This window comes from Alligator mississippiensis, chromosome 4 (genome assembly GCF_030867095.1).
Source record: "Alligator mississippiensis isolate rAllMis1 chromosome 4, rAllMis1, whole genome shotgun sequence".
NCBI classification, from domain to species: Eukaryota; Metazoa; Chordata; order Crocodylia; family Alligatoridae; genus Alligator; species Alligator mississippiensis.
The window spans coordinates 174485819-174513007 of NC_081827.1; the positions used below are offsets into that span (position 1 = coordinate 174485819).

General features: G+C 44.2%; 1 protein-coding gene across 5 annotated transcripts in view; it reads left to right on the forward strand.

Annotated features, from left to right (window-relative positions):
• ADAM23 (ADAM metallopeptidase domain 23) overlaps positions 1–27189 on the forward strand; it is a 192704-nt gene that overhangs the window by 127755 nt on the left and 37760 nt on the right. For all 5 annotated transcript variants that reach the window (XR_009462034.1, XM_019492168.2, XM_019492165.2 and 2 more), the window contains exons 15-21: positions 1615–1714; positions 6228–6299; positions 8037–8123; positions 9792–9872; positions 17951–18001; positions 19345–19408; positions 23604–23709. Coding sequence is in view for 4 of the 5 variants with exons in the window: in XM_019492168.2 (XP_019347713.1) it covers positions 1615–1714; positions 6228–6299; positions 8037–8123; positions 9792–9872; positions 17951–18001; positions 19345–19408; positions 23604–23709 (561 nt within the window). In the remaining variant the exon portion in view is untranslated. The remainder of the gene's footprint in view (positions 1–1614; positions 1715–6227; positions 6300–8036; positions 8124–9791; positions 9873–17950; positions 18002–19344; positions 19409–23603; positions 23710–27189) is intronic.

Below are 27189 nucleotides of genomic sequence, written 5' to 3' on the forward strand. Positions count from 1 at the left end.
GATATATTTGAGTGAGGATTGCTGGGGCAGGTAAGACTCTCGCCCCACTCTCTCCTTCACCTCACTCTCCAGTGCTCAGCAAAATCCCACTCCCACCTCTGCCCCAGACACTGAAAGCTCTCTATGCCTCTGTCAAGTACATGGTATCACTACATTTTATCTATAAAGAGAGATAGTTAACCATGTTAGACTGAAGGCAGGCTTTCACCTACAAAAGTTTATGCCTCTTGGAACCAGTTAGTCTCTGAGGTACCACCCTACCCTGCCATCTTCACTGGATATATGTGTACCATAAGAAGTTTCTCCATCTTCCGTCTCAGTGTTATGTTAGTAAAAATATTATAGGAATACAGTTACATCCTTACCATACATTCATATAATAGAGATATGCAGTTTTCAGAAATACAAGACTACATTGAACCTGTGGGTATTTTCCCCTCAAAGGTGAAAGGCTTCCCCTGAGCTGATCACATTGCCCTTTTTGTTCTATATAGCTGTTGTAACTACTGTATTTACCCAAATCTAAACTGACTGAATTTAAGATGACCCCCAAATATTTAGCTTCTGTACATGAACAATTTATAAATGTATTATAGTTTTCCATGTATAGTATCTGATTATTGAAGGGCTGTCTAAAATTCATCCTCCTACCACTGCAGCAGGGAAAGCAGTGACAGGGGGACAGGTTGGGGGTGAGGGTGGCAGGTGATTGGGAAAGTAGAGAGACAGGTGGGGGACAGGCACTGGAGGAGAGAGTAGGGAGGCAGATGCGGGGGATTCAAGTGACCACAGTCCTGCCCTTTGCTCCAACCACTCCTTGTCCCCTGTTGCCTGTCTGCCCACCACTTGTTCCCCTCTGTTGCCTGTCTCCCTCGAGCCTTGTGCTTGTGCACCCCAACAGCTGTGCCCATTATACCCCCTGCTACCACTTGCCTCCCCGCCTTTCATCCCCTAGTGCCTGGTCCCCCTGCTGACTGCCTCCCCCCCTGCTACTCCTACCCCCTGCAGCATCTGTGTCCCATTACCACTTACCCTTTGGCTCCAGCTCCAGCCCTTCTCCAACCTGGGGCATGGAGCATGTAGTTGCTCCAGCCCCAGCCCAGCCATGCAGCAGCTCTGACCAGGCCCTGGAGCTGGAGCCTGGGCTAGAGCTGCTGCCAGCTTTGCTGCTGGGCTTGGCTGGGGCCAGAGCAATCACGTGTTTTATACCCTGGGCTGGAGCCCTGTCAGAGCTGGAGGATAAGTAGGGACAGGATGAGGTGGCAGGGCAGATCCTGAGAGGGAGTGAGGGGGGAAGGCAGTGACAAAGGTGGAGATGATGGGGAGCCAGGTTGGGGGTTGGGACAGAGGTGGGAGTGAGGCAACAGCTGTAGAGTTGGAGGCACCCCCAACATTGTAATGGAATCCAAGAAGAGAGACTTCCCTCTCCACCATGTTAAAAGGGGAACATTGAGGCCCCCATGTTAAAAGGAGACTTCCCTCTCCACCTTGTCTTTGATTTGAATAAATATGGTAACTATCAACATTTACAGAACAAAGGAAGACTGTAACTTTTTTCTCAAGTACCTGGCTATACAGAGGGGTATTTGCTCACTTGCTTGTTTGTCATTTTAGGGTCTTCCATTCCAGAAAATTTTCTAAGTGCAGCATTGCAGAATACAAAGAATTTTTAAATCGAGGTGGTGGTGCCTGTCTCTTCAATAGGCCAACAAAGGTAACTTTACATGATAGATATTCTGGCAGTGGCTGTTACTTCTAACAGACAGTGTGGAGAAGCTGAAATGTGGAGAAGCTCTAGGCTACACTTTAGTGTACACACCTCAACTGTCTCCCTCCCCCAACGGCCTTCCTCCAGCCCACTGCTCCCTCTCCCCCCTTCACAACGCTGCAGGTCCCTGCTCACTGCCTGCCCTCTCTCTCTGCCTGTGTGCCCCTTCCCCCCCCCCCTTACTTGTAGCTGCTTGCACTCTGTCCTGGGAGAGCAGGCAGAGGAGGGTTAACCTAACCTGCCTGCTCTCTGGGAGAAGAGCAGCTGCTCAGAAGCAATGGGGACTGGGCAGACAGGTTAACCCTTCCCTGCCTGCTCCTGTGGGACAGACAATACAGGCAGCCATAAGTAAGTGGGAGGGGTGAGAGGGAGCCCCGGGGGCAGGGGAGAAGCCTGGAATGGGATGAGGAGGGATTCTTACCTTTTAGTCCTCCAGGCCCCTGCTGGCCTGAACATGTGACTGCTCCAAATTTGAGCTAGCATTAACACTAGGGCTGGAATATATGAGCAGTTCACAGTGTAATGTATAACACAGCCCTAAAATAAACTCAGGGTTTGAGATGAGGAAGTAGTTCATTCAGTAGGTCCATTTAATTCCTGGATCCTGTGACCAAGTACATTCTAGGTCAGTGGTTCCCAAACTGGTACACATACCACCAGTGGTACACAGACAACCTGTGAGTAGTACATGCATAGGCAGTAGAAGGCCGGGTGGGAAGGGTGCACACAGGCATCTGGCCGCAGCCTGCTGCAGGTGGTCAGGAACGCAGCCTGGCCATGTATGGAGCAGTGCTCAGTGGGGAGGGGAAGGGGCAGGGGGGCAGATCGAGGCCCCCATGGTAAGAGAGGGAGTGGGGCAGAGACATAGAGGCAGGGGCTGAGGTGAATGGAGTCCCAGGAAGGGTAGTAGGATGGTCAGAGCCCTAGGTGACTCATCCAGGGGCATGGGGGGCTCTCCACCATTGTGCACACCCCGGGAGGCATGGGCGGCACGTGCCCCCTGGATTTGTGCGCTGGGCAGAGGAGGCTGCCTGCTGCGTGCTGGGCTCTGTGGCCCACTGCCATTGTCTCAGGAGCCACGCGTGACGCCATGTGCCTCCTGCATGCTGGCTGCACCATGTTCGCTGCCCATTTGGAGGTGGGAGGCACATAGCGTCGCGCATGGCTTCTGAGGCAAGGGCAGTGGGGCTCAGAGCTCAGCGGGCAGCCCTCCTCCGCCCTGCGTTCAAATCTGGGGGGCATGTGCCCTGCATGCCTTCCCTAGGGTGTGTGCAGTAGTGGGAGCCCCCCTGTGCCCCTGGATGAGCCTCCCATGTCTCCGTCCCATGACCAGCCCCAGGTCTCATTTTTCCCTGCCCCTGTCCCCCTCCCTCCCTCACCATGGTGACCTTGATCTGCCCCCCTCCCCTGCCCCTGCCCCTCCACAGACTTACCTTCTGGGCACGTGCATCTGTGCATGTGTCTGTCTGTGTGTCTCACCTCTCTCACTAAACATCCCAAAAAGCCTCTGGACTAGTAAGTTTACACTGTCTTGTATGGCTACCGTAACTGATAATATGATGTTTTATGATTACTAAAGCTTTTCATGTTGTTTTAATACGTAGTCTGTTACCTTTGTGTATGAAAAATTTGCTGGTGGTACTTAAGGCTGTATCATTTAAAATTGGTGGTGCACCATATAACCGCTGTTCTAGGTCATTGAGAAAAGTGCCAATTGCAACACTATAATTAGATAGCACTATGGGGTCTACCATTCCAGAAGTGTTTTATGTATTTCATAAGGGCCTCAAAAAACTGCTGTTTATTCATAGTTTCATAGTAGCTAGGGTCAGGAGGGACCTGAACAGATCATCTAGCCTGACCCCCTGCCACAGGCAGGAATGAATGCTGGGTTCACAAGACCCCAGACAGGTGATCATCCAACCTTCTCTTGAATTTGCCCAAGGTAGGGGCAAGGACCACTTCCCTGGGAAGTTGGTTCCAGATTTTGGCCACCCTAACTGTAAAATATTGCCTTCTGATCTCTAACCTAAACCTATTCTCCATCAGCTTATGACCATTGTTCCTTGTCACCCCAGGTGGTACTGGGGAGAAAAGAGCTTTACCTATTTGCTGTTGATCTCCCCTGATGAGTTTGTAGGCAGCCACCAGGTCCCCCCTCAGCCTCCTCTTGCTGTGGCTGAACAGGTTCAGGTCCTTCAGTCTCTCCTCATAGGGCCTGTCCTGCTGCCCTCTCACCAAGTGGGTGGCCCTCCTCTGAACCCTCTCCAGGCTGGCCCACATCCCTTTTGAAGTGCGGTGCCCAGTACTGGACGCAGTACTCCAACTGCGGCCTGACCAAAGTTGCATAGAGCGGGGAGTATCACCTCTCTGGACTGGCTTGAAATGCATCTTTGGATGCATGACAAGGTATGGCTGGCCTTGCTGGCTGTGGTCTGGCATTGGCGGCTCATGTTCATCTTGGAGTCAGTAATGACTCCAAGATCTCATTCCGCCTCTGTGCTTTCAAGAGGGGAATTCCCCAGCCTCTATGTATGCTGTGGATTCCTTCTCCCAAGGTGCAGCACTCTGAATTTGTCTACGTTTACTGTCAACCTGGATTAGATTACAATGTTCACTCTAGAGGGAAAAAGTTCTGTGTTGTATTACCATCCTCTTTAGCCATTCAGTCCCGTTTTGGCCATTTGCCGTGCAACAAAATTAGTTTTTTGGATCATTACAACCCTATTAAACCCAAACTATTGTAAAAATGCTCCTTTCCCTCTGTAAAACTAATTGACTCTATAGTCTAGCATTTTATCTCCTAGCTGTCAACTTTTAACTTGAAATAAGACTATCTATTTTTTCCTGACTTCCAATAATTGAAAAATGGTTTTGTGACTAATTTCATAATCACTGGCTTTTTATGGATTTCAAAAGAAAAATCCCATTTAGAGTATAGTTTACATTTTTACCAGCCATTGCACTTAAATAACCATAAAACATTAGAGACTGAAAAGAGAAAAGCACAATTTAATCCTGAGTATGGTCATAGTAACATTACAGTTGGCTACCAGATTAATATAAGTAAATCCTTAATTGTCTGAAGATGGAGACAAAGTCCCGCTTACTCCAGTAAAAATGATTCTAGGAGAATGGTTGAAGTAGATCTGTGAATATTATTACAAGATGGAAAACTGAATTTCAGGTTCAGATTAGGAGCAAGATATCTTGCTAAAACTATTGAAGTACAATAATATTGAAAATATCTAGGCAAAAAATTAAATTTTCTAAGTTATGCTAAAACGATTTAGTGAAGAAATGGGGCTATGTAGGTGTGTGTAAAATTTTAGTATACAGCCAGTCTTTCATTGCTAAAACTATAGGCCTTTGTGGAGAGCAAAATAGTTCATTTAAAAAAACGTTTTTATCTTCCCCTTTGGTGTCATATTTTAAATTGTCCATCTATTTTTCAAAAGCGTCTAAAAATAATCCTTCCCAAATATATGATATATGTTGTATTTGATTAGTAAAGTTTAATACTTTCATTGCTGCTTCTTTGCATTTGTGCTGTCAATCCCCACTAAAGTTTCAAGTTCATTGTTTAGATATGTCTGATTAAATTCAGCAAAACAGCATGCAAATACCTGAATGTACTTGGAATAATTAGTAGTACTCAAATGGTTCAGTGTCTTTGCTAACTTCAAATATCATGATATTTTCATATTCCTTGTAACTATACTTATGCTAAATATTTTTTATGTAAAATGACAGAGCTGCAAAATAATTTTAGCTCTGCTTTTTATAAAAAGCTACTTTTGAGAGCTGGTAGGGCACTTGGTCCTGAAGAGGTTTAGTAAAATGATCTTAGTGCGCTTGGAAGATGGAGATATAATTCCTGACTCAAAGAAAAATCATTAAGAAATGAAAAAATAGAACAAGAGGCATTTTAACAAGTGACCTTTTAATGATGAAGTTGACTCATATGAGCACTGAATCACCATCATTTGTACAACTAAGCAGTAAAGAAACTTGCAGAAATATTGTTTTTCATTTACAGGGCATTGTGTTGGGTGCAACAGAGAGGGGTCAAAAGAAAAAAAATGGAAACAGGGAAAAATGAAGAGAATGGATAACAAATGAACCAAATATTTTAGGTCACAGCTGAGTAATACAAGTTGTAAATGAGAACTGTTAATAATTTCCTTTAGAAAGATTTCCAAGCTTTAGATAAAGTACCCCCACCGCCATTTTGAAGCATGGGGGCGCTGATACACAAGATGCAGGAGACTGGTTAGAGTGGCAGTGGCTTCAGCGGTGGCCAATCTCAGGAGGGATACCCCCCTATGCATTGCCTATGGTAGAAGGGGTATTTTCTGTGGGGGGATGGCTCAGCAGCAGTGTACTGAGGGGCTGTGTCTTAAAGATTAGTCATTTGATACCATATATGCCTAATTGTTAGTTTTTTTGTCACTTTCAGTTGTTTGAAACTACTGAGTGTGGAAATGGTTATGTAGAAGCAGGAGAAGAGTGTGATTGTGGTTTCCGAAATGTAAGTTTAAAAGTTCAATATATTATTCCTGCCACTCATTTTTATAATAACATGTTGACCAAAATGATATGTATGTTAAGAGGGAAAAGAAAGAGTATTGTGTTGAACTTAGGCTGCCTTTCCCACTGGATGATTTTAATCAGATATTTGTGTTAAAATACTTGTTATAAAACCAAATATTTTCTCTAATGAAAAATAAATGCGAATGTGGATTGCAGCAGAAACAATCTTGCAAATACACAACTTTCTGTTTCTCCCACTTTCCCAGGACACTCCATGTAGAACTCAGAGGAATGCCTCTTAAAATTAATTGTAGTGGCTGAGCTCAGCAAGCAGTGAAGGCCACACTGGTGCTGAAGCAAACAGCCTCACATGATATATACATTGCCCTGCAATCTTGGTCTTGCCCCCACCACTGCTAGGGATGTAAATAACAATTAATTAAGTACCTGTTTAAACTCCCCGGATGTTATCAGTTAAATGGTTAACCAATAACATGCATCTGCTGGGAACCAGTTCCTGCCATACTCAGTTGTTCTGCAGGTGGCAGCAATGGGCTGGAAAATCCCCTTACCTGCTGCTGCTGCCCACAGCTTTATGGGGCAGTGCTGCTGCCTATATCCAGACCTGGCCCCCAGGCAGTTGTGTGTTGATGGCATTAGCAGCAGGCTGGAAGAGCCTGCTGCCACTGACATGCAGCTGCCTGGGGACTGAGGCTAGCTGCAGGCAGCAGTGGCAAGCCCTGCCACAATCCCTGTGAAACCATGGGCGGCAGCCGCAAGCTGGGAAAGCCCATTGTCCACTATCGTCGCTGGCATGTGGCTGCCCAGGGGCCAGGGCTGCAAGCAGCAGCACTGTTGTCAGCAGAGCCCTGGCTCATCTCACTGCTGGTGGCAGGTGCATATGCGCATCATGGCAGGTGGTAGGGGAGCTGCAAGATACCCTATCCTTCTTGTGGCAATGCAGTCCAGCCCCTTCCCTGCCATCTGCCCTGAGGCGTGCATGTACCCGCTGCTGGCAACGAGCCAAGCTGGGACCCCACAGACCTTGGTGCAGTGTTGTTTGCAGCCTCCCTGCTGCCTGCCACGAGCAGCCTGGGCTCTGTGGCAGGCAGCAGGGACCTACCTAGAGCACAGGCTGGCTGTGGCAGGCAGCCGGGAGGCTGCAAGCAGCTGCATCAAGGCCTGCAGAGCCCTGGCCTGGCTCATTGCCAGCAGTGGGTGTATGCGCACCTTCAGGCAGATGGTGGGGGTGGGGTTGGGGCTGTGTTGTCACAAGAAGGATTGGGTCAATCACAGCTCCCCTGCTGCTTCCCCACCATACCAGGTACTAGTTCCTCCTCTTCTCTCCCTTCCTCCTTTCTTACCTCCTGCCTGCCCTGCTGTCTTCAGGGGCACCATGCTGCTTCCCTTCTCCCCCTTCCCTGCCAGACTACTCCCCATTCCATGCTAAACAGTAACCAGTAAGGTATTACTGGCTATCAATATGTGAACGGTTTAACCATTCACATCCCTAGCCCCTGCCTGCCCAGCCCACTCCTGAACACTGCTACCTACCCACCTGTGGCCCCATCCCATCCACCCAGCCAAACATACCCTGCCTGCAGGGTCCAGAGCCAGTCTTTATGATATATTGATTCTTTTCCCTAATGATACAGGATGGAGTGTTGGGAAAGTCGAGAAGGGCACTGTATTCAGAATGGAAGATTCATAGATTATTTAATGTATTTTTCTTTAGGAATGCTATGGAGACTGCTGTAAAAAGTGCTCTCTTTCTAATGGAGCTCATTGTAGTGATGGACCTTGCTGTAATACATCCTGCCTTGTGAGTCTTGATGTAGTAAATCTGTTTTTCTCTTCTCTTATTCCTTTAGATCTAATGTTTAATCCGATAAAGTACAAATACTGTGTGTGCATATACTGGGGAGTAAAAATGTTTCTAAAGACCTCAGCATGTTTACTGACCTACAGACAATAATGGTAGTAGATGGGGGAATGAGGTATACACTGGTATAACTTTATTTGTTAATTGTTTTATTTTTGCCATTATTGATGTACAGTGTTATGCTGCAATCTGGAATCAGTTAATTCTGCCACTATTATTATATATGTAAACATTTGTAAGAATCAGACATTGCGGTTGGTTGATGTGCAGTCCTGGGAGTAGGGGGTGGAGGGCATGTGCGATCTGAGAACAGGGTGGGGGACCATGGGTTCCCAGAACAGGGGTAAGGGGTAACAGCCTCACCCATGCCAGAACTCCTACACAGTCTTGGCTCAGCTGCTGCTACCACTACATGTGCTCTGCCAGCTCTGGCTATGGCATTTAAAATAGGAGCAGCTAGTTCTCCTCCTAAGTTAACAGTTGGCACGGTTGCCCCTTTTACTCACCCCTAGTTATGGTAGTGCTCCTACCCCATCCTAATGATTGGCATGGAGCTAAGCAATCCAGCCCAGCAGTCATGGTTCACCACCTCCCAGCCTACTCTGTCATTACCTCCAAACTCTTTGCGGAACCCCAGGGTTCTGTGGAACACAGTTCAGAAACCGCTGGTATAGGCGAAGCCCTAGGAATCTTGTATGAAGCTCAGTGGTACAATATGGTAGATTATTAGTATATTTGTGAAATGTAGTACTACAGATAAAGCTACAGTGAGAAATCTTAAAGGCTGTGGGTTATATCTTTAATGCAGAGAAATCAGTTTTGTTCTTGCTTGAGGTTACCAAAAGCAGTTGTTTACATGAGAACTATCAATGTCATCAATATCAGGGGAATATAACCCATCTTGTGATCAAGGCTAGATGATACAATTTCTCAGGTGACTAATTTAAAATTAATTTAAAAACACACAATAAGACTAGGTTGAAATATACTATATTTTTAGATAAATATTAAGTACTTTTATCGATTTATGCCACTGTACTTTTTATTTTATTTTTGTTAAATCTTGGTAACCCACAAGTAGGTATGCTGCTAATAAACTTTAGCAGATTGGTTAGTTGTTTCTTTTGTTTAAAATCTTAGTATTTTCTTCGAAATAGTTCATTTTTTTCGTCACATATGGTTTGTTAATTATAAGTAAATGTTTGTAGCAGAGATGTACAAACATTTGATGCATCACTTATGAGGATTTTTAGATTACTACTTTCAGTTGGAGTAAGAGGAAACAGTAAGTCAAAAAGACTATATTTTGTTCCTAGGTAATTCAGGAATAACTGAATCTCATGTGTGTATATTGTTATGATTTTGCTTGCACAAGTGCTATATAATGCATGTCCCTGAGTTAGCCATAAACCACTTATACATTGTAGGCTTTCCCTTTATTATTATCTGGGCAAGACTTAAAAAATGCGAATACTGTAGTGAGATTTGTTTTAAAATCAAGATGCATTGCTTTGAAACACAAGGAATGTTTCTGAACAAGAATCTCAGAATATCAGGAATTGTGCTTTTACATAGTCTCACTCCTAATCAATAGTCTTTGTTTTCTAGTTTTTTCCACGAGGCTATGACTGTCGATATGCAGTGAATGAATGTGATATTGCAGAGTACTGTACTGGAGATTCTGGACAGGTATGTATATGTAAGCTCTTCTGCATACACTGTTATATATATACACTTCCTTTTTTATTCAAGTCTTAAAAAATTTAGATTCGCAAGATGATGGTACATATGTTTAAAATGACCAGTTCACCTTTTAATCTTTTTGGCTGCTTGCAGATGTTAAAAAAATAAACAAAACAAAATGGCACTTTATTTTAAACTCTAGGGCTGGGGGCAGACATTACACATAACACGGTTTAAGTGATCCGAAACTGGTTTAAACCTGTAACAGAACAGATGTTTAGTGCACATAAACCAGCTGAAATGAGTTTGAGATATACCTGGTTAAATGTAGTATCAGACTTAACTGACAGGGCTCAAACCAGTTCATGCAATTATCTGTCCCAGACCCCTTGCTGGTTTAAGATAAACCAGACTCCCTCAGCATCCTGGCATGTTCTCTGGGCTGGGCAGGGCTCTCTGCTGCACAGCAGGGCTGCCCCTGCCCCTCTGCTCTCTAGCCTGAGCAGGGGTGAGCTGTGGCCAGACTTAGCCTGCTATGACCTCCGAGGTGAAGGGGCAGAAAAGGAGGTTAATTCCTTCCTCCATCCCCTTGGACCGCAGCTGAGGTTCACTAGCCCAGCTGCACCTCTGTGGCTTGCCTGCAGCCAGGCAGTAAGGGGATTAATTCCACTTTACTGGGTCTAGGAGAAGGGGGCGAGGGACACTGGCAAGGGCTGCTCTGCCCTGCCCAGCAGACCCTGGTTGCAGTCCCTGCTGGTGAGACAGGAAGGGCAGGGGGTAATAAACCCCCTCACTCCTTGCACTCCCGGGGCAACCTGTCCCAAAGGTGGATTAACCACACAAAAAAAAGAACTTTTTTGCAAAAATTTAGTTGGTCTAATAAAAGATATCACCTCTACCACAAGCCCTGATTCCTTTTGGCTGTAAGGAGACACTCTGCCCTTGGGATTACATAGGATTTATGCAAAGCTTTCTCTTGTCTTCCTGGTTTACATTTTAAGTCAGACTAAGTTGTGTATGCCTTGTTTTTCTGGGCTGTATTTTAGCTTAGGCAAAGATTTTTGGTAGTTCCCTGATGTGTGCTTGAGGCTGCAAATTGCTGTGTTCAATACATGCTTGCTTCAGAGACAGGACTTTTTCCCCATCCACAATCCTCTGCCCTGCTAGCCCCCTCCCTCTGCTCCAGCAGGGAGGGGTGGGAGCATTGCAGGGCGTCTCTCTTTTCTTCCCTTTGGCAGTGGCTGGCAGGCATGCTTTAGCACCCCCCGGCTTCTGGCTTGAGCCACTGCAGGCATGTGTCAAATGTCTATCCCCTTGCAAACCAGTTCACTTTCTGCAGGTTAGACTAACCTGCAAAGATTGAATCAATTCAGGCTTTTTTAATGTTTGTCCCTAAACCTTGTACTCCCATGCTGTGCCCAGCACATGCCCAAAAGAGGCAGCACATTAGTTGGACACAGCTCACCTGCCTAAGCTGTATAAATCAGGCATTTTAGTGGGGTTTTTTTGGCACTTTTATCTAATAGCTCAGCTTTAGATAAAAGTGCCAAAAAGCCCTGCTGAAGCACCCGATCTATACAAACATTGCAGAGCCGGGTCAAAATAATGTGCTGCTGCTTCTGGTAAAGCATGGTTTATTATTTTTTTTAACATCTGCAAGCAGCCTTTTCAAACAAAAGATCAAATCTTTTGTTTGAAAACTGCTTTGGGCCAAATGGACTATCAGTATTTAGCTACAATGTGGCTTATCAATTTGTTGGATTTTTAAATCCATGTAATTATTTATATATATATATATTTAGTTACATATAATGCACTGTATAAAGTATATTCTATTCTAATGGTATCAAGCACAATAACTAAAATATTTGCATGCGTTAAATTGTTTTGAATACAACAGTAGATAATGTAGACTTTCACAATTGCAACTAATATTGGAGTGTAACACGTTGTTCTGAAAGAATACATATCTATCCCAGGCCTCAGCTCCTTCTGCAGGGCCTGCAACAGCGCATGGTTTGGCCAACCTCCCCACCTGGGGGGTGGGGGTATCCTTACCTGTCTGCCGGCCAGAAATTCTAACCGTGGTCGGCTGTGACTGCTGGGCTGCGATTTGCTGGGCCACGGCCACTTCCATGCTGCGATTTGCTGGGCTGCAGCATAAAAACGTTGGGAACCCCTCCCTTATACATTTTGGGTAGACTTCTTTGTGAACCTAAATGGCTGTTGTCTAGCTGCATAAGTGGTCTATTTTGGTAGTTATGCATAGTTTGTGTTTCTTTTGCCCTATATTACCCATGCAGAAAGTCGGCAGGCCCGGATGAGCTCCATCCGAGGGTGCTGAAGGCACTGGCCGACATCATTGCAGAGCCACTGGCGGGAATATTTGAAAGCTCGTGGTGCACGGGCCAAGTCCCAGAGGACTGGAAAAGGGCCAACGTGGTCTCCATTTTCAAAAAGGGGAGGAAGGAGGACCCAGGCAACTATAGGCCAGTCAGTCTCACCTCCATCCTTGGCAAAGTCTTTGAAAAAATTATCAAGGCACACATTTGTGAGAGCCCGGCAGGACAAATTATGCTGAGGGGAAATCAGCACGGGTTCGTGGCAGGCAGATCGTGCCTGACCAATCTAGTTTCTTTTTATGACCAGGTTACGAAACACCTGGACACAGGAGGAGGGGTGGATGTCGTATACTTAGACTTCAGGAAGGCCTTTGATACGGTATCCCACCCCATACTGGTGAACAAGTTAAGAGGCTGTGACTTGGATGACTACACAGTCCGGTGGGTGGCGAATTGGCTAGAGGGTCGCACCCAGAGAGTCGTGGTGGATGGGTTGATTTCGACCTGGAAGGGTGTGGGCAGTGGGGTCCCGCAGGGCTCGGTCCTTGGACCGATACTCTTTAATGTCTTCCTCAGTGACTTGGATGAGGAAGTGAAATGTACTCTGTCCAAGTTTGCAGATGACACAAAGCTATGGGGAGATGTGGACACGCCGGAGGGCAGGGAACAGCTGCAAGCAGATCTGGACAGGTTGGACAAGTGGGCAGAAAACAACAGAACGCAGTTCAACAAGGAGAAATGCAAAGTGCTGCACCTAGGGAGGAAAAATGTCCAGCACACCTACAGCCTAGGAAATGACCTCCTGGGTGGCACGGAAGTGGAAAGGGATCTTGGAGTCCTAGTGGACTCCAAGATGAACATGAGTCGGCAGTGTGACGAAGCCATCAGAAAAGCCAATGGCACTTTATCGTGCATCAGCAGATGCATGACGAATAGGTCCAAGGAGGTGATACTTCCCCTCTATCGGGTGCTGGTCAGACTGCAGTTGGAGTACTGCGTGCAATTCTGGGCGCCGCAATTCAAGAGGGATGCGGATAACCTGGAGAGGGTCCACAGAAGGGCCACTCGTATGGTTAAGGGCCTACAGACCAAGCCCTATGAGGAGAGACTAGAGAAACTGGATCCTTTCAGCCTCCGCAAGAGAAGGTTGAGAGGCGACCTTGTGGCTGCCTATAAGTTCATCACGGGGGCACAGAAGGGAATTGGTGAGTATTTATTCACCAAGGCGTCCCTGGGGGTTACAAGAAATAATGGCCACAAGCTAGCAGAGAGCAGATTTAGATTGGACATTAGGAAGAACTTCTTCACAGTTAGAGTGGCCAGGGTCTGGAATGGGCTCCCAAGGGAGGTGGTACTCTCCCCTACCCTGGGGGTCTTCAAGAGGAGGTTAGATGAGCATCTAGCTGGGGTCATCTAGACCCAGCACTCTTTCCTGCTTATGCAGGGGGTCGGACTCGATGATCTATTGAGGTCCCTTCCGACCCTAACATCTATGAATCTATGAATGAATCTATGAATGGATGTGTAAGTGTACATGCACATACTGACCATGCTCAGTAAGCTACACAACAGCCAGGCAGCTACATATACATGCCCAGTATATGCATGAAATTGTAGCTGGACAAAAACCCCATGACTTATTTGGTGTAAGATGCCAGAAGAGGTAAAGGAAGGCCATTTTATATTTTAACCTCAATAAATGAGTAAGGTAGACACCTGCCTGGGAAGTGAGAGACCCGGCTTGTAGCCCCATTCACTCAGAGGGAGTTTGAACCTACATCTCTGGTATCTAAACACAGTACTCCCACCACCATGGCACACAGTAACCATAGTTTCTTCAAACACCGTTTGCCTGGGCAACCAAAAAAGGAAGATAGATGGGGCCAGGAGCAAAAGCACAACCTACAGGGTGTATAGGCCAGTGAGATCAATATTGCTCTGGAAAGAAGCAGTTCTAGCCTGGACCTTTGCTTTCAATATGGCAGAAACTTCTCTCCTGCTTTCCACCCATTCATTTATCCAATGAATACTAGCTACAAAACACAGGGTCTCACCCAAGTGGTAAACTCTGTTATGGAGGTGAAAAAGAAAACTCAGAAAACCATGGAAAATGTGAAAGACACAAACCCAAACAAAATGATGTAAAGCTGTTAAAAAGGTTATTAGCAATAAAGTACTTATGCCAGGATGCATCTGTAGGATATGCATATATTAACAGACAACAAGCAATTATTTAAAAAAAGAAAAGGAAAGAAAACAAGTATAATAGAAAATAAGGACAATAAAAGAATAGTAAAAAAATAAAGCTTGCATAGGTTCTGTGCTAAAAGATTTGTTTAAGAAAATTGCTTATTAAAAGAATGGCAGAGGGTCAGACACTAGCCTCACTCAAACCCTATTGGAATTCTTTGGTATCTAAGTATGGGTACATCTTAGCCAGAGTATCAAAGAAAAGTTATGCAAAGGTACATAAAGCTGTAGAGTATATATTCATTAGACATGCTTTGGTGCCTAGCTATTTCATATTTTGACCTATCTCCTTAATTCCATTAGTAGTATGCAATAAGATTAAAATTAAACATGGTACTTCAGTGCTTACCAGGCAATTAAATCTATTAGCTATGCATACCGACATAATCAGCATGCTCTTTGTATTTTTGCTGCGGGCCATTTAAACTGTACATGATTCAAAGGGATTCTCCAACATTTTGGTTATAGCACTACTTCAGTGGAAACTAGAGAAAATCATTTCATTAGTGAAATTTTTAATCTTTGGAGGAAGCATTACAGAGGCTATTTAATAAATGGACATAATTTCACTGCCTGAACTAATTAGCCCTGCTTGACAGAAAGGCTATGTTAGCCCCAGTGGAGTAGTGCCTGGACAAGGATATACTACTTCTACTACCAATCTACAGCAATGACTTGTGCCATGTACATATGCCCTTAGTTGCTCTTAGTCTTATACTAGTAAGAGCAGGAGCAGGTTCAGCAACCACTTAAAACCAGTTGAAGTAGCAGGGGTCTGTATGTACATGCTCTTCAAATGGATGATCGAACTTTGAACAACCACCTTGTCTTTGCATACAAGAACATTAAAGGATTAACATAATGTTCTTTGGCACTTCCCATGCATCTCCAGAAAAGAAGTCAAACAAAGAAGGATTGAAATTGAATTTAAATAATTTTAGATCCATTTCTGATATCTATGCTCACTTTGCATATTTTTCATGGAATTGCTTGCAGAAGAACTCCATCTTTATCTTCCTTTCACCTTCACTTACACTCACCTAATATTTGCCTTTAATTCCATCAGCCTTACTGTTCTTGAAATCCTGCCTTTGTGGAGTTCTTTCCATGCCACTTGAACCCCTGCTTTACACAGTTGTTTAGTGAGATTTCCTTCTGTTTTCAGGGTTCCATCTTTGACTCATACTTCTGACCTATTTTGGAGTGAATTTATCTGTAGACATGGTTTTGGCTAGTTTGATGATGACTCATAAATCTGTTCTCTCTAGATCTCTCCCCCTACATCTAGGCTAAAATCGTGGTCTGCTCCTGGAAGCAGGAGGATAGGTCAGATTCTTTTGCCTTTTTTCATTTAATAGTCTTTGGAATGGAATGGAAAGACAGCAGGGGCCTAGCTTCTGCCCGTTGGGTCCAATTCCCACTTTTCTCTTCCTTTTACTTCATGTTGCCTCTGGCTTGCTCTCCTGGCCTCCAGCTGTCACCTGGGCTAGATTTTGGGTCTCCCACTTCCTGGGCAAGTAGTAACCCAGTAGGCTATTTGGCTAAGAGGTGTGAGGGCTCTCTACTTCTCCTTTATTTTTGGTAGCTTAATGGAATTACCTGTCTTCCAGGGACTAAGATCTGCATATGTCCCAAAGGTCATTTATGAAGCTAACTTTAACAACATAAATGCTACTTGCCTGTCCGAAAGGGGAGTTGGACTTGGGCTTTTCTGTTGACTTCCTCATGTCACTCAGTTGCAATAACTAATAGACAGATGGAGAACAATACACAAAATGCATGATAGTGTAATGCACAGCCATTTTCAGAACTGTGCCCATGTCTTATGGGTATCTTGGCATACAGAAGGAGGGGGATAAGCAAATCAAGGCTAGCCTTTATGCAGCAATATAAATCACTGCTAACTGGTATTTCTGAATGCCTGGGTCCAGTGAGGCCTGGTAGCACTGTGAAAATAGCATGCTTATTATTTTTTTGAAAAAAAGAATCACCATTCATATGAACTTCTGTTTGAAGGTTTATTTGGTTGTGTTAATGATATGCACCTGACAAAAATATATGTAGCAGTCCAAATTGTGTTTATATTCTGTTGCTGTAGAAGTGTATGATACATTGATTAAGCTTATATCCTTCTAAATTACCTGTCCCTGGTGCAACAATTTCTCTTGCTGGGTATAATTCTGAGAAATGATTCTTTATGTGATCTATGTATTGGTGACATCACCCAGCAGGTGGTATGGCATCTTCTATGACCGAATCTATTACTTGCATAAAGTGGTTCATGTATTGACTGCTTATGGTCAAATTCACAAATGTGCCTGTAGAGAATCCTGTGCAGGTTCTGAGGGTGGAGCTTGTGTCTGCTTGAGTCTGGGGCCCACAGAAGTCAGGTCTCAGATCTGATTAGAACACGGTACCCCAGGGCATCCTTGAAAGGATCTCAGGGCTGCCCTAACGTGTACCCCGCTGCTCAAAGGCCCAGCAGATCTTGTAACAACTAAAGATCTTTTAACAACAACCTCTTTGTACAACATGGTTTCTTAAAATGCTTTACAACACATGCTTAATGTGGATGTGTTACATTGCACGATACTTGACAGGATTTAACAAGGAAATATTTTGGAAAAGAAATGAAAGAATAACCCCTTATATATCTCTTTCCATATCCTGCTAGCCTTTCTATTCCAAATGTCCTTTTCCTTCAGGGTCTTACTTCCCATCCCCCTCCTTCTTTTCATTAGCAAGTTTGGAATTTCTTCACTTGCTCTTGATGGTCTCTCTGTTCCACAATAATTATCTTCATTCAGTATTTATTCTAAGATTTCCACTTGTCTTTGTGGTGCCCTCTTAGCTTCTGTTCTGTTCCTTCTTGGTTTTGAATCTGCCACTTTAGCATAATCTTTTTTTAACTCCTTCCTCCCTGTTCCTTCTATTACTTGTTAGCAACCAAGCCTTTGGTAAAATTTTGTCAGGAATTGGTAAATTTGCAGAAAAATACAGTTGCTAAAGGACTGAAACTATTTCTGAAATGGTTTCCTTTTGGTCAATAAGATGTTTTTGGGTCGAATCAAATCCTTATTTTGGGCACTGAACTGAAAATCCATTATTTACAGTTTATTGTAAACTGATATCTAAAATTAGATTATAAGCTATTTGGGCTGTGTCATATTGTTTCCCTGTTGAGTATCCAATGCATTTTTGGTGCTGTATACCTGTAATAATATTTCCACTTTTTATATTGCTTGGAAATATATATACTGCAGTCGTATACCTTCTTGAGTTATTTTCTAAAAAAATAGAAACCTCACATTCCTAACCTATTGTAAAGTTATTTCTAACCCATGAGGCTCTTTGTTGTCGTCTTGCTTTCTTTTGCCCAGTTCTTTATGCCAACCGTTGATTTAAAAAAACAACAACCCTGCAACACATTGTTTGCTTTTCTAGAATCCAAAATTCTGAAATAATGAAGAATTTTTATCTTCTTATGTCCAGTGCCCTCCAAACCTTCATAAGCAAGATGGATCAACTTGTGATTCTAATCAGGTATGTAACATTTTTAAATCTTTGCAAATCAAGTAGTAATAATACATCCAATATAAATTCTCATTTCTTCCCTGCTTCATTCATATGTCTTCACAAACACTGGGTCTGTCTTTATTAATTTTATGGGCTGACTTAGTACTTTTCCTATCAATCTAGTGGTAGTGAGGGATAGCACACCTGTTCATAATAGTTACTAGAGTCTTTGGCTCAGTTTCTCAGCAGTACCCAATCTGAACTGGGCACAGGCAAAGAGGAGCTTTATGGAGGTCATCAATCCAAGGTCTTTTGGGAGGTTCAGAACATCCTTAGAGTTGCTCTAAACCAGCGGTTATCAAACTTGTTAGACTTGAGGCACCCCTCAGAAAATGCTAGCTCTTAGTTTTCACTTGTATTTTCACTACAGAAAAATAATAGAACAGTTTTTCTGTTGCAAAGATCTCAGAAAGACTACAAGTCAGGATGTTTTAGATATTATGTATTCCTAGATGAAATCTTTGGATGTGTCCAGACGAGCATGGACGTGCAGTATGTGGTGCTGCAGACCCATCTGTGACGCCACACACCGCACATGAAGGTGTTCTCTGTGCTGTTACTTTGCAGCTCAGGGGCTTTTTTTGATGCTGGGAAATCCTGGGGTCAAAAAAAAATCATACCAAAAAAACCCAGGGTGGCATATATGGCAGCAGTACATGCCGCTCAAAACCAGAGCATGGCTGGCCAGAGCCACACTCCAGCTGCCAGCCAGGCTCCCTGCTACAGGAGTGCTGTGGTGGAGCTCCCAGAAGCCCCCAGGACCCCAGGTAAGGTTGCTGGGGCCAACACAGTTGCTGGTCTCAGCCTTCCCTTCCCCCCTTCCCCTCCCTGGTAGGACAAGTGTGGCATGGGCATTCCCCAGGGACACTACTACTTGTCCCTGGAAAAACGCACATTCCTGCTCACGGGGACGCGGTCTTTGGGTTTATCTTGTGAATCGTGTTTGCTAACATTGTACGGCATCCTTGAAAAGATCTCAGGTCACCCTAGGACTGGTTCTGTGGCACCCTGGATGAGAACCACTGCTCTAAACTCTATTAAGCATTTAAAAGCTTAAGGGGAGAGTATGGCAACCATGTATCAACTGAGTACTTTGGACATTTAAGTACTTGCTGCCATTGACTTCAATAGGACTTACATACCTAATTTATTGGCAGATGTGTGAGGATATATGTTAAAGTGCCCTTTACCCTAAAAATACACCTAAACATTTTAAGAGGAGAGTATATCCCAAATACATTGAATAAAATATTCAAATTGAAATATTTGATTTTTTCCCTCCATTTATTAATACATTGTATTTTGTTTAGGGACGTTGCTATAATGGAGAATGCAAGACAAGAGATAATCAGTGCAAATATATCTGGGGATCTAGTAAGTTGGGAATGCCTACTTTTTTCTGTATATTCTTTGTGTACAGACTTTCTTTAGTTTGCATACTCAGTCCACTGCTCTACTTTTTCACTTGGTACCTGGAGCTACAGAGGTAAGGTGACTATTACCTGCTGTATTTGCAGCTTTAGGTAAAGTGAGTAGCAAACGCAGCAATATACTCATCACAGACTTATAACTAAACTATGCAAACACATCAGCTGTGTCTTTGGATAAACACATGTGTCTTTGGATAAGTATATTGTTTTATTCAGAGGCTGTCTTCATTTGATTAAAACTAGGTTTTGGGGGGTTTTTTGAAGAGCTGTTGACTCCATCTTCTTTAAGATTACAGCATAATTGTTCTATACTGGAGCCACACCTGCTATGATTTGGTCATCTTGTATCCAGAGCCTACACGTCACTTTTTCATTTACTAAATGGAATTGGAATACACAGGACATTAATTAACCTTGAATACAGTTGATGTAAAGGAAGTTACAGCAATAATGGATTTTATCCAAAGAGTTTACAGGAAAATTCACTAGATAATGATTTGGGGATAATAGAGTAGAACTGAATTGCCAGTAGATCCCAGCCTCCAGCACTTACCCTTTTCATATCATCATAGTAATGATTTACTCTAGGTTCCAAACCCAAAGCTGTTGTAGTATACACATATGTTTCTGTAACAGAGGGGAAGGTTCCTCCCTATTATATTCTTTGGAAAGTTCTCTTTCTTGTCTGTTATAAACCATACAGAAAATTCTGCATGTAGTACAGAGAGGGATAGAAAGACCATGTTTTTAGCTGACTTCTAGCATCTTTCTTTTGGCTTAGTGGCAGTGCATTACTGGCTCATTCTAATATACTATTTTTTTTCTAAAAAAAGCTAATGGGTTGGTTAATGAGCAATTCTGTTTTGACTCTGCCAGTGTTGGAAGGTGTACCTAAAACACATAAAAGTAGTAACACAAATCAAATTCCAGGAAAATCCCTTTAGGCTTCACCTTTGCTTTTCTCTATCCCTGCTTGCTCTGAGCACCTAGAGTCGGTCTCATGCTCTCGCTTTATTGGTTTTAAATTTCACATCAGCTTTTCATTTGTGTAGTTACAAGAAGAATCAGCTCCATGGGATATGTGTTATATAGGAAATCTCTGGTGCTACAGCTGTATGTCTGTTTCATACTGCCATACAATGCATATGTACACAAACTAGTTCTGAGAAAGTCATCTTGAGTACCAGAAGTAGCATGCTCAGGATAGATATATTAGCAGGGTGAGTAGTCTTCATGGAGCTGGAAATAACTGTAGTTCAACTGCCTCTGGTGTTCAAGCCAGCTTGTTTTAAGTAAGGTTGAGTGTCTTGCCTACATGTAGTATAGACATACCCAGAGAGAAGTGGTGATTCTTTTCCCACATCAGTATGAAGCTGGAATAACTTCATTGAAATCATGTTATACTTTTCAGCAGAATTCAACACAAAGAATATTTAAATGGAGACAATATTACAGCTTAGGTTGAGACAGTTTAGACGTATTGTTGATGGGAAGCCTCCAGATTGATGTTTTAAATGAAGTATTGAAATTCACAGTATGTAGAATACGTTTTGCTCTTGTAATTGCATGGTGTAGAATCATAGAAAATTAGGGTTGGAAGGGACCTCAGGAGGTCATCTAGTCCAACCTGCTGCTCAAAACAGGACCATCCCCAACTACATCATCCCAGCCAAAGCTTTGTCTAGCTAGGTCTTAAAAACCGCTGAGGACGGAGATTCCACCACCAGTCTGGGTAACCTGTTCCAGTGTTTTACTATCCTCCTAGTGAGAAAATTCTTCCTAATATCTAACTTAAACTCCCCTTGCTGCAACTTGAGACCATTGCTTCTTGTTCTGTCATCTGCCACTATTGAGAACAGTCTGGCTCCATCCCCTTTTGAACCCCCCCCACCCCCCAAGGTAAGTTGAAGGCTACTGTTAAATCCCCACTCAGTCTTCTCATCCCTGACTAAATAAGCCCAGTTCCCTCAGCCTCTTCTCGTAAGTCATGTGCCCCAGTCCCCTAACCATTTTTGCTGCCCTCTGGTGGACTCTCTCCAATTTGTCCACACCCTTTCTGTAGTGGGGGCTGGGGGCAAAACTGGACACAGTACTCCAGATGTGGTCTTACCAGTACGGAATGGAGTGGAAGAATCACTTTCCTTGACCCACTGGCAACACACCTACCAATGCAGCCCAGTATCCTGTTAGCCTTCTTTGCAACAAGGGGACACTGCTGGCTCATATTCAGGTTATTGTCTACGGTAACCACCAAGTCCTTTTCTGCAGAGCTTCTGAACCAGCCAGGCAGCTCCCAGCCTATACTGGTGCATGGGATTGTTGCATCTTAAGTGCAGGACTTTGCGCTTGTCCTTGTTGAACCTCATGGCTGGGGACAGACATTACACATAATCCAGATTATGTCATCAGAAACTGGTTTAAACCTGTAACAGAACAGAAGTTCAGTGAACATAAATTGGCTTGAAAATGGCTGAAACCAGGTTGAGATAAACCTGGTTGAATGTAGTATCAGACTTAACTGATTTGGGTCAAACTGGTTTATGCAATGTCTGTCCAAGAACCCTTCCTGGTTTAAGTTAAATCAGAATCCTCCAGCATCCCAGTTGCTTTGCAACTCTGGGTGGGGCTCTGCTCTCTGCTCCAACTCAGCAGGGCTGGCCCCTCCCATCTGCTCCCTGGTTGCAGCTCTGACAGAGACTGCAGGTACAGGGCCTCTGCCTGGCTTCCTCCTGCTCCTCCCCCCCCCACTCCCTGCTGAAGGAGGGATTCCCCCCTCCTCTCTGCCTTACACAGACACCTCTCAGCATTAGCTAGCTGCTAGCAGACCCCATGCTGGCTATGGTCCGTGCTTTGGGAGACAAGGCAGACAGGACAGTGCTGCTTAGGGCTCTTTGGAGCTAATCAACAGGTAGCTGGTAATGTCCCTCCATTCCTTCTTTTGTTTTCTTCTAATGAGAGATTCTTTTGTTTTGCTGATTTGGTGATATATGCTCCTTGCTGTGTAACCAAATCCCTGCTGGCTCCCTTACTGACCAGCAAGGCGGGGAGGGGGGGACCCCTCCCTAATCAGAGTGTCCTGCCAGAGCCTGGACACACCCTCCCTCAGTTTAGCACTGTGGAAGGGATGGAAAAGCTGCTCTAGCCTGAGATACTGCAGGCATGTGCCAGCATTTTTTCAGTCCAGAGCAGTTATCTGTACAGTTACAAACTGATTCAGCCTAGGCAGGTTAGACTAACCTGCAGAGATTAAATCAATTCAGGCTCAGGCTTTTTGAATGTCTGTCCAAAGCCCATGAGATTCTTTTTGGCCAAATCCTCCAATTTGTCTAGGTTACTTCGAATCCTAGCCCTACCCTCCAGCATACCTACTACTTCCCCCAGCTTAGTGTCATCTGCAAACTTGCTGAGGGTCTAGTTTAAGCCATTGTCCAGGTCTTGACATCTTGATGAAGATGTTGAACAAAGCCAGCCCCAGGACTGACCCTGGGGCACTCCACTTGATATCGGCTGCCAACTAGACATCAAGCCATTGGTTACTATTCTCTGATCCTGATGCTCCAGCCAGTTTTCTGTCCATCTTACAGTCCATTCATCCAGCCCCTACTTCCTTAGCTTGCCTGTGAGAATGCTGTGAGAGACCATATCAAAAGCTTTGCTAAAATCAAGGTACACCACATCCACCAGTCTCCACATCTACAGAGCCAGTCACCTCGTCATAGAAGGCAATCAGATTGGTCAGACATGACTTGCCCCTGGTGACTCCATGCTGACTGTTCCTAATCACCTTTTTCTCCTCCAAGTGCTTAGAAATAGATTCCTTCAGGATCTTCTCCAGGATTTATCCAGGGACTGAGGTGAGGCTGACTGGTCTGTAGTTCCCTGGATCCTCCTTTTTCCCCTTTCTTAAATATGTGTAATGCCCTCTTTTCTTCTGTCTCTTCTCACCTTCCAGTCAATCCGTCATTATGTAAACATAAAATTTGCATAAATTAAAACATAGTGAAATTTCAAAGTATTGTAATACTGTTCTCTTGAGGCAGGTTTTTACACATTTTATGCTAATTTTCATAAAGGACTGTCTTTGCATGTCTAGCACTGTCAGTGGAAAATACATTATCTTTTCATTTCTGCATCAACAGAATCTTCAGGATCTGACAAATTCTGTTATGAGAAGCTTAATACAGAAGGTACAGAAAAAGGAAACTGTGGCAAGGATGGAAACCGATGGGTTCAGTGCAGCAAACAGTAAGTTCAGCTTCATACGTACTGTTTGAATTCTATGGCTGAGTATAAGTAACCCAATATTTCCCCCCATTTTACTAAACATTTCCATTGTCCGTTTTCCATGGTTTTGAATCTTCATTTTTTTCTTTTTCTCTCAAGTTTCAAGAACAAAAATATTTCACTTATCAGTTTGCAAAATTCATATGTGGCTAACTTTCTACTTTGACTAAAACTTTTAAAATATCAGAATAACAAAAACTGAATACATTCTTTTAATGTGTTAGAGTACTTAGATGAAGAATAGCAATTCTTCCAAAATTTATATTAAAAAATTGTATAACAGTTTGCATTTAACAAATAAAGAGAAGCACAAATGTGGTCAAACTGAACAGCTCTTTGAAATCTGTGCAAATGTTCACAAATACTATCTGCAATGATCATCTATTTGTGACTTCATGGAAATTTTGGATAGACAAGAGAAGTCCATTTTAGGCTGATAGACAATTGTTTATTATTCATATAAAGTAGTAGCAGGTAACCTAAGATTGCCATAATATGCCCTGAGCATTATTGATTCTTATCAATTATGATTCTAGTATGACTAGAAGGAGAATAAATTTAAAAACCTATACTAACTGCATCAATAACGTAGATCATCCAAAGTACCCCAGAAAAGGACAATATAATGTAGCATAGCAAAAGTGGTACAGGTTTCCCTCGCTTTATTTGGGTTCTGTATGTGTGAATTTGCTCTTATGTAATGACCCTTTTTATACCAAAAATTCATTATATACGAGGTAAATTCACCCTTATGCGAACAATGTGGTGGAAGCCTGCAGTCAGCTGCTTGATGTCGTGCATTGTGGGAGTGATAGACGCCAAAATACAGTCTCCTGTGTGGATCTGTGCTCCTCGCTCGTTGTCTGTGACATGTTTCTGTAGTTGCCATCCCCATTATGATAGTGCCATGTGCTTTTGTGTACTGTCTGCTGTTGGTGAATACCAAAATCGTCTTGTAAAAGTGGTAGAAATAGGTCTGGGGGTCAGTACAGTCGAGGTCTTAGAACATATCCCTATTTGTTACATTGTAAAGTGAACTCCCTTTATTCGAATTAGATTTATGCACCACTTTCCCAGAACACATGTACAGCATAAAGTGAGGGAATCCTGTATGTGGTTTGTCCGTGTATACATATCAATTTAATATATATTAAATATATCAATTATATATTATTATATATTATATATTATTATATCAATTAAATATTATATATATATGCTTCTTTTAATTGATATATGCTGTTTTACTCAAATTATATATTTTTTATTTATAATACTTATTACAGTATTTATAATATTTATATAGTTTATAAATACCCCTTTAATTAAATGTGATTTTTTTTCTACACAACACTGGGAAAATATTCCTTTATATTTGAATTAAGCAATTGATGAACTCATTGTTTCTGCACTTATCATTAGGGCCAGATTCTGTCACACTTACTCAAATCAAGTAATACCATACTTACAGAGTAGTACCACTGAAGCCAATAATGCCAGTTACTGTGGCTAGGGACAGACATTCAAAAAGCCTGAGCCTGAATTGATTAAATCTTTGCAGAGCAGTCTAACCTGTAAAGCTTGAACTGATTTGGAGGTGGGTAGACATTCCCTTTTGATTCTTGAAATGTAGGCGCATGCCTGCAGTGGCTTAGGCTAGAAGCCAAGGGTCACTAAGCTACCTGTTGATTAGCTCCAAAAAGTCTGTCTGCCTTTGTTGTCTTCCACAGCATGCAGTGTAGCCAGCATATAATCTGCTAGTTAATGCTGAGGTGTCTGCGTAAGGCAGAGGGGTGAGGGGAGTAATCCCTGCTCAGCAGGGAGAAGCCAGACAGACACTTTGTGCCTGCAAGTCTCTGCCAGAGCTGCAGCCAGGGAGCAGAGGGGAGAGGCCTGTCCTGCTGTGGAACAAAGAGCCTTGCCCAGCCCAGAGAGCATGCCAGGATGCTGGGGGAGTCTGCTTTATCTTGGACCAGCAAGGGGTCTGGGACAGACATTGCATAAACTGGTTTGACCGAAATCAGTTAAGCCTGATACTACATTCAACCAGGTATATCTCAAACTGGTTTCAGCCATTTTCAAACTGGTTTATGTGCGCTGCACATTTGTTCTGCTACAGGTTTAAACCAGTTTCTGATCACTTAAACTTAAACAGTTTCTGATCACTTAAACTTAAACTTATGCTCCAGGGTGGGGGCGCGTTTTAATTGGAATGGCTCTCAGGAGATGCTGCAATTAAAACACCCACAACATCTTGTGTATTCAGCGTCCTGCACTTCAAAATGGTGGCGGGACACTTTAACTAAATGTGGCAGAGCACAGGGTGCTTCTGCCACTTTAAGGGCCTGGAGCCAGCAGCCATTTTGAGGCTTATATAAACCAGGCAGTTGGGCTGCAGGAGGTCAGGCAGCAACATTGCCTGGCTGTAGGGCTGCTGTGTACGACCTGGAGTTGAGGGGGAGCTGTAAGGGGATGGCAGGAGGCTCCTGGTCCTGGGCATGACCTGAAACTGCACTCTGCCGGGAGTGGGTGGTCTGGTGGGGCTCTCAGTGGTGCGGGAGCCCCCAGGAAATGCCAGGCCAGTTACTACCCCAGTGAAAGGCGAGTCGGGGTGCCTTAACCCCTAGCTCCCACCACCACCAGGTGGGTGACCCCTGTGTGTTATGAGGGCCTAGAGGGCCAGTATTATGGGGGCCTAGAGGGCCAGTGTTGTGAGGGGCCCAGAGAGGGCGGACCCCGAGAGTGGCAGTGATGTGGACGAGGTGCTGCGGTGGCTCCTAGGAGGAAGGGAGTAGCGGCACGGTGAGGCCCAGTGATAGAGTGAGTGGCTAGAGAGACCCAGCCCGAAGGGGAGAGTCCCCTCGACTGGCCCATGCTGGGGCCAGGACCAAGTGGGTCAAAAGGGCCAGGGGCCCACTGCGAGGGACGCCCAAGAGCCGGGGGCCTGGGGTCCCGACTGGCCTTGAGGTGGGCCAGGGCAAGAGGCTGAAGGTTCCGGAGGAACACATCCGAGAGGGGAAGATAGCTTCGGGGGGGGGGTGAGGTAGCCCAGTTGATGGTGGAGTGGCTGCCTGAGTAGCGAAGAGCATAGTGGGGTTTTGCATGGAAGATTCTGGGGCCCAGGGTGGGGCCGGTGAGGTAGAACACCATGATGCCACCTGCGAGGCTTGGGCGGCGGTATTAGGGGAGGTTGGAGCTGCAGAGCGCCCCTTGGCATCGGGGCATTCCGAAGGGCAGCCTCCCGCTTAATTAACAACTTAATTGAACTAGTTATCATCAAAGGCGTGGCGGGCGAGATAGGCGGGCGGTTGCCCAGAGACAGGGGGCGGGCCGTGGAGATCGGCCCAAGGAGGCCCTCCGTCACACTAAAGCTCTTTTAAGACGCTTTAAAGCCCCTACCTTTTTTAAACATGGGGGCACTGAATACATGTGATGTCAAGG